This window comes from Vespa velutina, chromosome 10 (assembly GCF_912470025.1).
Source record: "Vespa velutina chromosome 10, iVesVel2.1, whole genome shotgun sequence".
NCBI lineage: Eukaryota > Metazoa > Arthropoda > Insecta > Hymenoptera > Vespidae > Vespa > Vespa velutina.
The window spans coordinates 7647448-7664608 of record NC_062197.1 but is presented as its reverse complement, the minus strand read 5'-3'; the positions used below and the strand labels follow the sequence as shown (position 1 = coordinate 7664608).

At 32.9% G+C, this 17161-nt stretch overlaps 1 protein-coding gene across 9 annotated transcripts in view; it reads right to left on the bottom strand.

Moving 5' to 3' along the window:
• The window catches only part of LOC124952683 (glutamate receptor ionotropic, kainate 2-like), a 75121-nt gene that overhangs the window by 46714 nt on the left and 11246 nt on the right, over positions 1-17161 (bottom strand). For all 9 annotated transcript variants that reach the window (XM_047502913.1, XM_047502915.1, XM_047502912.1 and 6 more), the window contains one exon: positions 5220-5381. In XM_047502913.1, coding sequence (XP_047358869.1) covers positions 5220-5381 — 162 coding nt within the window. The remainder of the gene's footprint in view (positions 1-5219; positions 5382-17161) is intronic.

Genomic DNA, 17161 nt, shown 5'->3' with positions numbered 1-17161 from the left:
CTTTCAAATAACCCTCAGATTGACATTGATTTAAGTATTAATTTAATTGAACAGTTAAATGGTAATTTAAACGCATGACGATTATATTGAAATTGCTTTCAATATAGCGATAAAATTTCCACGCTTGAAATGTCTTTGACGAACGAGCAGTTTATTTGTGTCACCTTCTCCGTATTTACATAGTACGAGAACGAGCTTAAATGTCTGTGCTGAGAAACGAAAACGCAGAATTCTCAAACGCAAATTGGCTCCACTTTTTACGTGCAACCCAGCGGTAATTTCTGTGGAATAACTTTCTCCGGCTAAACTTTCTCCACGTGGAAAAGCAGTCGTTCTTCTTCGTTCTGACAAAGCCCGCAGCTTCTCTCATTAAAATTACAAAGTATTTAGTCGGTTTAATCTCCTCCACCTTATGGAACATGTTTCATCGTAATCTGCAGGTTGTAACTTAGGTATTTAGCATTTAAACCGTAATATTTCGTTTTGATGAAGTCTTATCTATCAATTGCTTGAAATCTATAAAACTAGCCTCGTGATTGAGTCTAAGATATATTGGTGAAATACAGTGACATGAAGCAATTAATGTCAAACATTTCATAAAATCTTGGCATACATAGATCTTTGGAGATTGAAATAATTTTTAGACAATTGTCTATGCTCTTTATTTCTTAAATATGTGGTACATTACACGGTTAAAGTACAACAATCATTATCTCGTCTTATGTTTTCAACGAGGAGAGTTGAGAGGCAAGGAGTGGAGGGGAGGGGAGAGAAGGGGAGGGGAAGTATAGGGTAGGGAAGTAGAGGAGAGTAGAAATAAAACAACAGAAGAATATTATCCGACACGAACGGTCCCAACAAAAGATCTTCTTTTCGATTGAATATTTCTGAATTCCATTCAGAGTTAACGATCATTAAAAGTGTATTATCAAGAAAAAAAAGAATAAGAGATGTTCATCTATCTAACGAATATCGCTATTGTTCTTTGATGTTTGATATTGTCAAATCAAATCTGAATTCATTCCTTTACATAAAATCAGAGTAATTGCGCGTTAAATCTTTTCCAACGTTAGACAGGAATCAATTCTACTCCATCCTAGCCGACGTCTTTCCAAGAGTCTCACAATTTCAGTCTGATTGAGCGAGTACTTCTCCGACTAGCATGGCGCTTCTTTTTCCCCCGTTTCTTTTTGTTTAAAAGGAACATCTCATTTCGTAACACGTCCTATACATCGAGCGAAGAAAATATCAAGAGACGAAACATTTCATACGCTCGAAAGGAGAAGCTATCCTTTTAAGGTGTTTCAAACTTACTAAAGAAAATTGAAAGCTCTTACCTTCTCTTTCTATCTATGTTCTTTCTGTTCTTTCTTATACTTACTTCGCGATGTAAGAAATAAGATAGCTCTTCAAGTAAAAAAAAAAAAAAAAAAAGGAATGCACAAACGTATTCACAAGAACTCGATTTGGAAAAAATAGGAATATTTGTCAAAGTATGTTCCAAAATTAATTTCCTGTAGAAATCAAACGTTTTATTTTTTAAAATGTTTCGAATTGATCTATCTGAAAATATTTATATTTATTTTCGATACTCCAAGTGTTTTTTTCTTTTTTTTTTTTTTTTTTTTATTCACGAGAAGTAAAGTCTTACCATAAGCGAATTTACTTAACAAATATTGAATATTTATCAGAGATTTTAAAATTCGAAAATTGATTATTATTTGTTACTCTTTCTATCTTTCGGGATTTGTCTTTTAAATGTTGTTCAGTTTTAATTCGTCGGTATTCTAATTAAATTTTATTTAATTCTATCAACGATTCCAGATTTATTTCTTCTTGCGGTGTACTATCACATTTTGACCCTTTATACTATTCTCTTTACATTGTGTGTCTTCAAAGGCTTAGTCAACCATTCTATTTTCTCTATACTCCAACTTCCAGCACACATTCAGAACTCAAAATTGAATTTCCTATTTCCTTAGTTTACCTCCTAAAACCTTTAAAAATGTCCTTCAATTTACTTCATGAGCTCAGTTTGCTTTTTATTACATGTAAGGCTTAACAAAACTGTTGTTTTTTTTTTATAAAATGACGATATTTAGTTTTTGAGGAATTGTTTACAACGAAATTGTTTATATATATATATATATATATATATATATATATATATATATATGATATATGCATGAATTATATATGGGCTTAGTTTAAAAAAAATTAGTTATGACAATTGTTTATAACAAATTTTTAAATATATATACAATACGTACATGAATTATATATGGTCTTGGGCTTAAAAAAAATTAATCATGACAATTGTTCATAACAAATTTTTTATAACAAATTATTTATAACAAATAGTTAAAAATGTATACAATATTTATATGAATTATATAATATTAATTTGTAAACAAATTTTTATCATATTAATTATTTATAACAAATTGTTTATAACTTGTAAAACAAATAGTTGTATAAGCTTGTAAAATAAAGAAAAATTTTTCCTTTATAATGGTTTTTCTTTCAAGTCTCTACGACTCTTGATTTTGGAGATATCTTAATATTAGTAAATAGTATTTACTTTAACACACTGACCTATATAATTTCTTTCAAAATAACATTGACATGGTGACTTATATAAACTTCTGGAATTCAATTGTTTCTACTACTTACTACGGCTTGCGTACGCACGTACTCTACGTTACTACAGATAGCACGTGCTTATAGAGAATTATGAATGGCAAATTAAAAGGGACATATCTGCGGAACGGAAAATCACAGAGAGTTGAAACAGAAGCCATTTTAAAGGGAAAAATACGCTCTTTTTATCTACGTACTCAGATACTATTCTTATAATAGAATCAACTTTTTCAATAAATATACCTTCGTAAGATTGTCGCATATTTTAAAGCACATATTCATTTTGACATATTTTAAATGAATTAAAAAAATGATCCGATAATTTTGAGACTACTTACGCTATAGTCACAGTACAATTTAAAAGATTGAAAAATGATAACTGGTTGAATGAAGTATGACAGCTCGTATCGATCGATTTTATTGATTTTACATGATTTTACATGAGCCCTATTTCCGATATGTAAATATATTCGCTTATGTATTCATGTCCGTGGAAGTTTTAGACGGAAGATCGAAGATCGAGGGCCCTAGCAACATGAAGAAGCAGCAGTACTTGTGCGAGGGATCGGGAACAGAACCCTCAAGTGCTGCTCTCGAACACGTGACATACCGTTGTGGAGCACCTCGTTTCCACTAACCGATATATGTTGCGTTACATCTATATGTACGGTATAAAACGCCTTACGTCATAATCGCTAGCAAAGGAAACGTCTTTTGGATGATCGATATTTTCATTTTTTTGAAGGACTAGCGTTAGATAAAATTACTAACTTCTTACGAGAAATGTTTCAAAAATTGATTGGAAGAACGTAAACGCAGAATCCTTTGATGTCGAAAAGAAAGACTGAGCTGGTCGTCAAGGAAACTAGAAAGAGAAAGAAAGAAAGAAAGAAAGAAAGAGAAAAAGAGTGTGTGAGAGAGAAAGAGAAAGAGAGAGAAAGGAAAAGGTCGAACGACCGTTTTCTGGCTTCTAGCCACGAAACGAACCGCCGAATAATCGTTTGTTAGACTTTGCCTTGACTAACGAGGTTCAAGCTTCCACTCCCTCTAACAATTTTTGTCGCTGACGTTGTATGCTCCTCGTCTTAATGTTCCTTCGGCTCGCAGATTACTCAGGTCCAAGCAGGACGATATAAACCGTCAAATAAAATGCATACTATTTAGTCTCCTTAGATAACTCGATTTAAATTCGTTTCAATGAACGAACATTATCGTTTAACAAAAATATCGTCGATCGAAGGAACGACGATATCGAAACGAGTGCTGAAACGTTTTAGAACAATATTGATTCATAGGTAAACGAGCTAATCGAACAGTATATCGACTTAGAATGATTAAATATTCACAGAAGAATGATCGAGATGTTGGATCTTTTTCCGTTTAGATAATCGTCAAAAATAGTTTTGAAAAAATGAAAACAATCTCGTATTAGCCTTTTAAATATTTTCAAATCATATTTTTTGTATCGTTCAAATTTCTTCTCAAGTTCAAGTTACCGATTGATTCTATTGATATCAGATATATCTACGAAGTATTTCCGTAGGTATAAAGGACAAGAAATGAAAAGGAAGGAATAGGATGATAAAATGGTAAAAGGTACGACGAGAAAAGCAGGAGCGTATAGTCACTTTGATGGAATTCAACAGCAAGAGATTGCGAAAGGAAATGATTTCGAACGTTCGACGATCCTACAAAAAGAAAAGAATAAATTCACTTATCTGATTTTCTCACGGGATTGCATGTAACCGTACCGACATACAAAATGGAAACAAACCTCGCCAAAGGATTACCGGTTGATATTGAATTCTCACATAAATTCTCCTCTGGACGAGCTGTTTTTCGAGAATGAAAAAAATGGACATTTCATTGTCCATCCCTATTTTCTCTCGGAGCGTAGATAGAATTGGAAAGAGTTAGTGCAAATTATAATTTAAATAAATAAACGGTAACGAGTACATGTCTATAGACAATTATATATTTATATATATGTATGATCGAAAAACTTTTGCAATACGATTCAGTATACAATTCAATAAATTGAATTGAAACTTTTGAAATATACGTGCACGTTTCAAAAGTGTATAACCATAAAATATTTTTTCTTTTTTGAGCAAGAATATATGTAGGAATATTTGCTATTCATGTAAATTGAATCGTGCCTTTTGAGATATATCTAAACGTTTCAAGAGTGTATAATCATAAAACATTTTTTTCAACTTATTATTAGTCACAAACAATCCTTACGAAATAGCACATATCCTATTTGCATTAATAACTCGTCGACCTCCCGGTCTAGATGAACGTACAAACAATATTCCCGAGCAACCCACGAGAAAATTAAATTCTATTGTGAAGCGCTTTTCTCGTTAAGAAAAATTTCTTTTACTTAAGAAAACCTTTCACCTTTAATTCGTCTATAACGAATCGCTGCAATTACTTCTACAACGCAACGTCGTTTTGATTAAACAAAAAAGAAAGGAGAAAAAAAAATATAAAAAAGAAAAAGAAAAAAAAAAAAAAAAACGACATAAATTGTTACAATAAAAAGATTTTATTTCTTCCATTATTTTCTTACTCACCCTTTTTCGACGCGTGGAAAGAATCATCTTTGGGCACGTATTGAATATCGTACTCCAACGTTGTTTTTGGTAAAATAATTTTGTCCTTGTTGATCTTGTACACGGCGTACTTGAAAGCCAACTCCGTACTGCTATCCTTTTGGTCATGAGTGAAAATAGCTCCTGCAGATAAAAACATTAATATTACAATCAATATGTTCGTAATGATTGTAAGAAAATCATTGCCCATTCATTTTAACTCCTATTCCAATTTGGTTATCGATCGTACGAGAGCGTATTTAGCGCATGACTGTAACTGTCTATGTACGATCGACATACTATTGGCCATTGTCCTAAATAATCGTTGTAACGTTAAGCCCGCATCATTTTTCGCGTCAAGTTCGAATCCCAATCACGTTTTAGATATTGTCTTATGGATAATAAATTTTACCATGTTTTGCATAACTATACTCTCTCTCTCTCTCTCTCTCTCTCTCTCTCTCTCTCTCTCTCTCTCCCTCATTTTTTTTCATTTATTTTTGAAAAATGAATATTCGTTAAATTTCATATAAACGTGATGCAACTATAAATGTGCGAAGACATCGATTTTTTTTCTTTTTAAAATTCTCCTCTTTGAACATGAACGTTTATCATGTTTCAAAGTGTACAACTTAACACGATCGGTTTGTAAATTTACTTTGAACGCAATCATGCTGTTTAAGACGTAAATGATCCTTCTCTGAAACGGAATGTTAAACGGCTTCGAAGTTACTTATTCTCACGATAGAATAGTCTTGCGAATCGGTTCACATCCTACAACAGCGATTTGCATTTTAGCAATCCGTTTCGTGTGAAACAACAGATTGCATGGGTTCACGAGTAGTAAAATAAATTAGTTTACGGATTGTAAAATCAATATTTAAAATATTCGGGTTGTTCGGAAAGTAATTTCGTTTTTTCCCGACAGAGGATTTAATTGTATTTTTTAGCACCTAACTTAACACTTAAGCCGCATAATCATTATATGTTTTGAGAGCTGATATAGAAAGGCTTGTGTGTGAAAAAGTCCAATTGATTCTACGCAGTAGTTTTTGGTTGGTGCCCTTTTAAATATGAAGAGCAATAAGCAGCATTTTCGTCATATTTTACTTTTTTACTATAGAAAAGGTAAAAATGCTGTTCAAGCCAGAAAGAAATTAACCGATGTGTATGGAGATGTATTGACAGTACGCCAGTGCCAGAACTGGTTTGCAAAATTTCGATCCGGCAATTTTGATGTCGAAGATGCACCACGTTCTGGAAGGCCGGTTGAAGCTGATAAAAACACGATAAAGGCATTAGTTGATGCAAACCGGCGAATAACAACACGTGATATCGGTGAGAGGTTAAATTTATCAAATTCAACTATTTATGACCATTTGAAAGGCCTGGGTTTAACCCCGAAACTCGATATATGGGTTTCCTATGTTCTCACGGAGAGAAATTTGTGTCGTCGCGTTGACATTTGATTCGCTTCTCAAACGTCACGAAAATGATCTATTTTTGAAGCGCATCATTACTGGGGACGAAAAATGGGTTGTATATAAAAATGTTAAACGCAAGAGATCATGGAGCAAAAAAGATGAACCGGCTCAAAGTATTTCCAAAGCCAATATCCATCAAAAAAAGGTAATGCTATCTGTTTGGTGGGATTTTAAAAGAATCGTTTTTTTTTTTTTAGATCTTACCGGATAACACAACAATTAATTCGAAAGTCTACTGTCATCAGCTGGACAAACTGAATGATGCATTTCAACAGAAAAGGCCAGAATTAATTAACAGAAAAGATGTAGTGTTTCATCAATATAATGCGATACCTCATACAAGTTTGGTCATTTGCCAAAAGCTTTTACAACTTGAATGGGATACAATGCCACACCCACCATATTCTCCAGATCTGGCACCTTCGGATTATTATTTGTTCCGGTCACTACAAAATTTTTGAGACGGTAAAACCTTCACTTCAAATGAGGAAGTCAAAAACCACCTCGATCAGTTTTTTGCCAGCAAAGACAAAAATTTTATGAGCGTGGAATCATGCTACTACCAGAAAGATGACAAAAGATATTGGACCAGAATGGCCAATATATAATTTAATAAAATATTTGTTCATTATACGAAAATTGTCTTTCATTTTCACAAAAAAAAAACGAAATGACTTTCCGAATGACCCAATATATAAATATAATATTATGATGTCAAGGACTTGATCTTGTAATGTACATCTTACTTATTTCTCTTCTTTTACATTTAATTAAAAATAAGCAGGTTATTTGTAGGATCGACCAAAAGGAGCTGACATACTTTCGGAAAACTTACGGTTCTTAAAATAAAGATTTAACGCCGAGGAAACGTCAAAAGTGAAAGAGAATTTATTCATACTAAAGAAAGAAAGAGAGAAAGAGAGAAAGAGAGAAAGAAAAAAAGAAAGAAAGAAAGAGGTTTATAAAAAAAAAGCGTCAAGTGAAAGGGATCATCCAATCTAGAATTGTACTCTTTTTAAGTTTCTCACGAGTTCATCCTCGAATACGAAGGATCAAAGATACTAGTGATGCTTTCACAGGAAGAAAAAGGGAGTTGTTCAAAATGCATGCACATAGCTCGCGGTAGTTTGGAAAAAAGCGAACGATTAACTAGTCCATGACGATGGCTTTGATAGTTTTTTCCTATTTTTAAAAGACAGGAGAAAGCGAAAGAAAGAATACAACCGTTTGACCCAGAGCCTTCGGCGTTGCGGTTTCGACGAAGCGCAAAAGAGTAAACTTTGAGCATTAGCATGAAGAAGAACGTTGATGAATGGAAAAGAAGCTCTTGATGGAAAGCTATACGAAAAACTTGAATGATAGAACGAGGCTATACGTCGTCCTCATCGCTAACCGATTACTTCATGACGTCCTACGTTATTCTTTAGTCCTGACACCTCAGGCATATGCTTTTCAAGATGTTAGAAAAATATTGTCGTCTTTAAAAAAAAGAAAAAAAATATCAAAATATGAGAAAAGAGATATTCAAAATGACGATGAAAAAATAACGAATAGGATGTCAGTATTTTACAATTGTGAAGGATTGTGAAAATGTGTTAAAAGTATCTAACGAAGATCGTCGAGTAAGATAAAAAATTATTCAAATTACTTTCCTTCACGAGTGCGATATTAAAAGTAAGTATACGGTTGAGTAGTCAAATTTACAAATCTTAGAAGAAACGTAAAATATTTTTTATTTTAAGAGAAATCATGAAAATCGTTATCTTTTAGGAGATATTTCTCTTTTGAAAATGTTCCTCGAGAACGATTATTATCACGATCTTCTTTCGCACTTGTACTTTTGTTCCTACAAATTTCTAGTAAATTTTTTCTAGGAATTTTTTTTAATAATTAATGTTTACATCAGTATAACGATATTAATCGTTCGAACTTGATCGATATCGTATTAGTAGAAAACGAATAAAAAAAAAAAAGAAAAAAAAAAAAACAAATAGAAATGGAAACAATCCGGGTTATTACTATAGAAAGTTGAAGTTTGAAAAAACTCGTGTCCTGCTTAATAAAAGAGACTGTACAGTCGTTAGCCGTTTTCGTGACCACGCACGTCCGCAACGGGGTTTTGCATTTAGTTTAACAAGCCAAAAATATATAGGTACAGTTATTTCCGTGGGTCGGGTTGTGTGCGACGCGACGTCCGTGCGATATGACGTGAAACTGCAACGATTTCAGCTTGTACTTTCTGTCTCACTTTTTTTTTTTTTACCACCTACATACTGGATTCCTCGTTATACGTGACACAAATGTATTGTATTTTCAATAGTTCTTCTGACACTCTTGCGAACTATATCCATATGTCGGTCAAATACGAGTTTCGTTGTTAAATATCCAAGGCAATAAATAAACAAAATAAATGAATGAAGTAAATTGCGATCGTATTGCCACAATTAGTTTTAGGCAATTTACATAACTACTGAGGCTATTATTACAAAGTATTGCTACATAAATGTTTGAAATTGTTGGGGCGAAAATTCTTGTTAAAAAAAAAAAAGAAAAAGAAAAAATAAATTAAATTAAAATAAAGTAAAAAGTATTTTTCTTTCTTTTCTCTCTGACTAACAAGCAGAAAATATTTTGAAAAATTAATTTGGATGATAAGAGAATTTGAGAGAAATGAAACGATCGATTGACAATAGGTCATATAAGAAGAACCTTCGAAACGAAAGATAGATTAAGAATCAACGTTAGTTATCGAATTCTTTCAACGCTTACCACCATAAATCCATCATTTTTCTTTTTCTTTTTCGTTCTCCCTTGATGTTCTTTCACCACTCGTTTCGTGTCGTAGCTAACTAATCCATTTATCCGTACATTTAACGTACGTACGTACATACAAGTAGAATCGGTTCTTTTCTAGTCTTGAAAGCTCAAATAGACTTCCTTCACTCACACAATCACATACACACACACACACACACATACACACGCTTTCTCTCTCTCTCTCTCTCTATCTTTTTTCTTTAACGCGTTAAGCGCTCCGTTTCTTTTCCTTTCTTCGCCAGCAACACAGACGACTTCTTTTGATGCGATGCTTTCGAATACCGTCTGTCCATCGTGTAATGCTTTCACTTAATCATTAGCAACGTTTAACTCGAAAGAGTGGAGAGTACAAACGAGCTTTGAAAAAGGGCGAAGACTACAACTAGTCTAACGATCTTTACCTATATCTATATATTCTAGAACTATACGTAAATCTTCTATCTATATACGTGTATGTATGTGTGTATATATATGCGTACATATGTATGTGTATGTATATATATATGTGTGTGTGTGTGTGTGTGTGTAGATGTGTGGTTTTTAAAGAAAAGAACGTTCTCTTCCTGGAAGCTTTTATCTTATTGCGTCCTTTTGCCTCTTTCGCTTTTATTATCATCCCTTCGTGTCTCAAATGTCAACGAATGGTTCATGCGGATATTTCAACGTGAATATTGCACGTTTAAATATCATCTTATAATCTTCAAGAATCATCTCAATCATCTTAAATATCACAAAATTTATGATTCATAATCAATAATCATGTTGACTAGGAGAACTATTCATTCAGTTTAAATTAAATAGATATATGTATATCTACGTCGATTATTTCTATGGAGAATGAGAACATTCGAAGACATTAGAACAATGAGTTTTAGATTCTAAAAAAATAGATCGAAAGTAATCGAAGATCCGCAGATTGGCCAACCTCATGGATATCCTCATTTTTACGTTTATCCCCGAACCATTTTCAAGTCGATCGAGGACAATCCCGGTGGATTGAGGAATATCGAACGGATCTATACTACGCTACTATCTACATGGGTTAATTCCGCTAATTTCTCACGGGTACAAACCGAGGGTGTATCGTGATACATTTATCGGTGAAAACTCGAATTGAACTCGGTCGAACTTTCCATGAAAAATCTTTTTCGATTGCGACGATGGATACGGTTATTACCTCGGACTCTATTTTTGAAAGAAATAAAAGCGAAATATAGAGGATGTACTATTTGAATTAAATCGATTACTCGATATACTAATATAAAAATTAATAAATTTTATTCTTCTGTGAATAAGAAAATTAATAAACTAGTAACTAATGTATGATTTTCTTTTATTTTCTTTTTCTTTTTCTTTTATTATTATTATTATTATTATTATTATTATTATTATTATTATTATTATTATTATTATTATTATCCTCTGTCGATAAACATTCATATCATTGAATTTTTTCGTTTGTGCCTCGTTTCTCCTCCTTGTCAATAGCAATCAAAGTTCGTTTTACTTTGTGTTGCAACGCAATAAATTTCAACTCGACTCTTTCCCGTTTCTTCCAGAATAGGTCGGATGAACTTTCCTACCAGAACAATCTTTCCCTGAGGGTGGACAAGTTTTTGTATCGTTCCATGTCTAACTTACGCAAACTTTCTTTGGCTCTTTTGAAATGCCACAAATTGTTTTAACCGATGAAGAGGGAAAGTGTTCTCTCCTTTTCTCTTTATCTCTTTTTTTCTCTTTTTCTTTCTCTCTCTCTTTTCCTCTCTCTATGACTACGAAAGAAGCAATTAACTTTGATTTAATTTCTACCGACGAACTTTCTGCAATAATTTATTTCTAATTAAACATTTATATACATACTTCTAAAATAAAATATTCATTGATTCTACGAGATATTTATCGATCGACGTTATATAGCTAAATTTCGATTCAAACCTGAAACTCATATATACACTCATGGAAGTATAAAACTTTTAAAATGTTAATTCTACTCGATCATAAAATTATATATATATATATATATATATATATATATATATATATATATATATATATATATAGATTTTTCGTTCCTCCCTACTTTATTTTTTGTTAAAACAAATCGATAACTTTGATATAGAATTATTAGATCGTAAACTTCCTTTACAGGAGAGAATTATTCGGGAAGATTCGATAAGTTCCAATATAAAGTACAAGAAATTCTTATCAAAAGACATCGGTAACGAACCTTTCGTTAAAACTTTTATCGAGTAGAAGAAGCGCGTAAGATAGTCCCTTCCTGTGCGAGAATCGACGACACTCTTTAAGTACTAAAATTCGTAATCGTAGAGTTTCTCTTGACACTTTCGAAACTTTGCGATGAACTTGAAAGGAGTTTCGAGTAAGGTTGAGATATCCATTTTAGTTATCGACTAGAAAAATCCGATTTCCCGGATAAAATTATTCCTCAATTCGCTACTTTTTCTTCCTTCCTACGATTATAATTTTTAAATAGTTACGAAGCTTTTTATATATAATTATTATTCAACTTTTACTTAGTTCACTTCGCGTTTCCGCTAATTAATTTCAATGTAAATTTAATGTTACTTAAGTTAAATTACAATTTCTGTCATAGAAACATAGAAATTGTAATTATATTTATTTATTGAAAGTACCCCTTTAATATACAAATATATGCGTTCAAAGTTAAAAAGTGAATCTAATTAAGTATAGTACCTACACTAAATTAATTTTAAGAGGATCCTCTTGGCGAATTACATTCCGAGTATATTAATTTTGGAATTAAGAAAAAGAGATAGGAATAAAAGACTTTCATCGCGAACATCTTTCGTGAAGGAGACTGAAATTCTTGAGGAGTCGAGTGATTCTCGAAGAGGATAAGATGGCAAGTAATTGAAACGAGAAGAACTGGACGATAAAGATAGAGAGACAGAAAAATGATGTCAGCCTTATACGAGGAAGATCAGGTAAGAAATATTTTGAAAAATGCTGTTTGTAGTCTCTCTCTCTCTCTCTCTCTCTCTCTCTTCTACTTCTCCTTCGTTAAAAAATGTTCGAATTTCATGAGAAAAATTTATTATTTAGGATGATCGAATTTCATGAGAAAAATTTTTTATTTAGTATGATAAGAAGGAGACAAAAGAAAATAAAAAAGTTTTTCCGAGAAAGTCAATTTTCGGAGACAGACGGCAAAACGATTGATCGAAGATAGATAGAAAGGTGTAAAAGAAAAGTGGAAAAGAAGTGGGTATATAAGTTGAGAAAGGGTGAGTGGGAGATGGGAGGAGGGTGGGGGAGGCTGAAAGAGTTTCTAAAAAAGTTTGAATGAAAAGTTTTTTAGCAAACTTTTCTGTTCGATCGAGAGGCTATACGCAGACGACGAAAGAGTCCTTTGAGAGAGGCCAATAAAATAAGATGAAAAAGAAATATCGAACTATGTCCAACTATGTCCAACTATGTCCAACTATGTGGAAAAACAGATATGTGTTTCCTAAGAAAAAGTTTCGATCATTTTTGCCAAGTTATTCCGAAGTCGTTATTAAGTTATAATTCTTAAGACAGACGAAACGAAGGTTCGAAAGATCAATTAATAATAGTGCGCTTATTCCGTCAAAATCGTTTTCACAGAGAGTGAGATCTCATAGCCTTAATTCGATGTGATCGAAACCGTAGCGGTGTGAGTTAGTGCCAAGCGGTTTCTGGGTCAGATTTCCTAATGACAAAACTACGTTATCGAACGAAATCGATATGCCTATTTGGCGACTGAGATGGTACCGTGTACAAAGCCGATAATTTTGGCCATTAATAGTAACCGCCTATGCGATCTGTGGCCATATTAATCTTTGAAATTTCTCTTACGTTAGCTGTGCGAATTAATAGGTCAGTCAGAGGATTTATACATCGTTTTATATGATAGAGAAAAAGAGAGAGAGAAAGAGAGAAAGAGAGAAAGAGAGAGAGAGAGAGAGAGAGTTACAAATTTTTTGTCTTAAATATTATATAAAAAATGTATCAAAAAGAAAAAAAGAAATAAAAAAATAAAAGGTGATAAGTAAATTTACAAATATTCAATTTGATTCCATCGAATTATTTGATTTAATTAAACATAAATTTTGACAATTAATATTTGATTTCTTAATTAACAATCACATTTTGTATAATCTATATTGTGTATCGAATTTTGTAGGAAGCTCCTTCGTGTTCGTGGAAATTAAATCGACGAGAGTATGCCGAGGGCGCTTTTCCAAGCGGTACTAACGAGTTATTAAACTAATGTCTCTCGTTAATGTTACATGAGTCTCCAGAAAGGCGAAATTTTCATTGAAAAATCGACTATTCACACGCTTTCTCTCCGTTTATTCTCGATTCGATTAATCTCGATGTTAGGCTCTTGTCTTTTCGATACCTTCGTCGTTAATGTTCTCTCACAAGCAACGGCACCATTTGAAATTAGACTCATTAACGTTACCACATTGCTTCGTGCACAACGAAAAGCATTTACGAGCTGCAACAGCCACTCTGTCACGCGCGCACGCGCAAAGATACGCGCATGAATACTTATGTATCGTATCTATATGTAGATACATGATCATGTGTTACATACATGTCAAATTCGCCAGCGTAACCACTCTCGACGTTCTCTCTTGCCGTTCACATATATACATATACACACACATACACACACACACATCTTTCGTACCATCTCGCCATTCCCTGCATCATTAAACGCACGATGCGCTTTCCATTCGGTACGCTCCTGGGACTGGAAACCGTAATTGCTAGAGTTACTGAAAATACTTGATCTATAAAACATTCATGAAACCGAAACAATTTTTCTTGATTTTTTTTTTATTGAGATCAACGACTAATAATTTTTATTATGATTATACATATATATGTGAATATATCATAATCAAAATCGCAAAATGATAATACAGTTAGTTTTTGCAAAAAACTTAATATCTATATATAGTAATCGATTTCATTTAAAGTTGTTAAAGTAACACGAAAAAATTATTGTAACGCTGTCGATGAGTATTTTATTATAGACTTCCTACATACGAGTTTTTCTAAAGCAACATGTTGTAAAGTTATATTCTAATCCTGTCTTCAACTCGTAAATTTGATTAAATCCGTCAACGAGTTTCGCACGAAATGTATTTCTTGTGTCGATGTGCCCACTGGTACAACGTTATATAATTCCAATAATTCACGCGTTAGAGTTGAAAGTTCTTCTCTATGATATACGAAATAATGATATTTTTTAAGTTAAACAGTATATTTATTATCTAGAGTAATATTATTCGATCAATAAATTTTAATTTTTTCTTTTTTTTCTGCTGTTACGTTCCTTCCCCTTGTATTAACGCTCATATATGGTTCCTGTTTTGAAAAAAATATGAATAAATATGATTTTAAAAAATTTACATATACCTGCATCCGTCTATATATATGTACACAGGTATCTACTTATAAAAGCAAAGTATCTTTTCGCGGCTTCATCATTCTTCCGTCGCAACCTTCCTGCGAATTGATTCAATCTCTACGCTTTTTCATGAATACAAAATCAGGCTTTCTCAAATATATTTCGAAGTTCACGCATAAGCTTGGAAGATGCGACAATGTCAAGATATCGTTGAAATATTTTTCAAAAACAACGCTCATTCTAAAGCGAAGCTTGATCTTTCTGCCGAATTGATAAATAAATATAGATAAAGGTATAAACCTTAAACTTAGATAGACATCCTAAAGGATGTTTACACACTTGTAAATTAACTTAGTTGTATGGTTGCAGCTGTGAACTTCGAAGACGAATGTGGCCTTTGAATAATGCAACAAGATCAGCGGCTGAAATTAACGTGACCGTTCTCCATCTAAGGGTAAAATTGTCCTGCCATTTCTACGGAATGTCTATGGATATTCTCTGCAAATGTCTAGTGATAACAGTGTTATTGCGTTACCGAGAATAACGAGTAAGTAGGGAAGGGATGAGCGAAAGTGGAAAACATCGACGAAACGGAGCTAAGACCGGCATTAAATTCTGTTAGTTGGAAGAGGGATTCTTGGAAAATATGTATAAATTCGGCGTATAAACATTCTACCCATATATAAATCACATAATCTTTCGAACTTTCATATTATACCGCTGTAACATTTTTTATAATTTAACTTTCCTTAACTTTAAGTTACTAATATTTTCTGTTATTATTATTTCCTTTGAAAATAGTAAAAAAATTTATTTTTCTCTTCGATCATCAACAATGTTATTCGATTTGGAAATTAATATCTCGCGTACGTTGTTAAATAATCGATTATATCAGTTGATTCCTGGATCCATCGTTATAAAACGTAAACTCCATAAGCCGATCATACGAAGCTTTATATTGCATAATAAAATATATATCCAGGGATGACTAAAACGTTGAAAAGATAAATTTTTATTATAGGATTATATCGAAAAATAAAATTAATTTGAACGTTGGATTAAACTTTCAGGAACGATATAAGATTCAAAAATGATATCGCAATAACTCGAAATTGTAAGGCACGAGAAACGTCAGAAGCTCCCTAGATGAAGCCATCGCGCAATCGGATACTATCCTCGTTATCGTCTTGGTCTTTGTCATCCTTGTATAGCTATAGTCACCGTCGTCGTTTTCGTTGTCGTCTCAGGATGGTTATTATATGAACGACCGTGGAGACAATTACGCGCTAATGGGCGCCACCCTCCCTCTGTTTATTCAACTTTACCATTATATTTAGACGTAATCAAGGGAGAAAACGACAATGACGACATTTACGACGTTTTATAGAGTTAATATCGACGATTAGGTCTCTTACTATCACTGTTACAGTAAAGAATCTTTAATAATCGATTTATAACGCTGAAACAATGTTTTCAATAAACTTTTATACCATAAAAACCTTAAAGGTTTACAACACATCGTTTCGCGGACGATAAACTTTAACGACTTGTCTTTCCTTTTCTATTCCTTCGTTACACTATCGGATTTCAATTCCCTGTGATTTTATAATCCACCGGATAAAAGGTTCCTCCGTGAAACACCACTTTCAAAGTGTTTGCTAAAATTATTACTCACCATTCCTGTTCGCGTTAAACCGAGTTTCCGTACTGTAATTTCCAAGATTGTCGTTATTACGAAACTAGAAATATCTAAGAAAGCGAGAAAAAAAATAACAACGATGTGCACCTTTGCCGATAAGCTAATATAAAAGGAAAATACGTGAATATCTCGATAGATACGACTAAGATATGTTCGATGTTCTTCATTAACAACTATCCAGTCTCATCTACCGTCCTATGGATAAATATTTATCGTTTCTGCCGAGTCCTTTAGGTCAACGCTTAGGGGACTATCCACGATAGTCCTATGATAGAGCGTGAAACGGTTATCAACAATCTCTTTTTGTGAAATAACGTACGAATGATATATCTTTCCAAAGACCTATCTTCTATATCTATGTACGTATGCATACTATTAAATACGATTTAATATGTTAGAGACTGAAATAACCTCGAGATCATTATTTATGTTCTTTATTTCTTAACACTATTAGTCCATATACTTAAGAGAATTCAACAACGACTGCCTCGTCTCACGC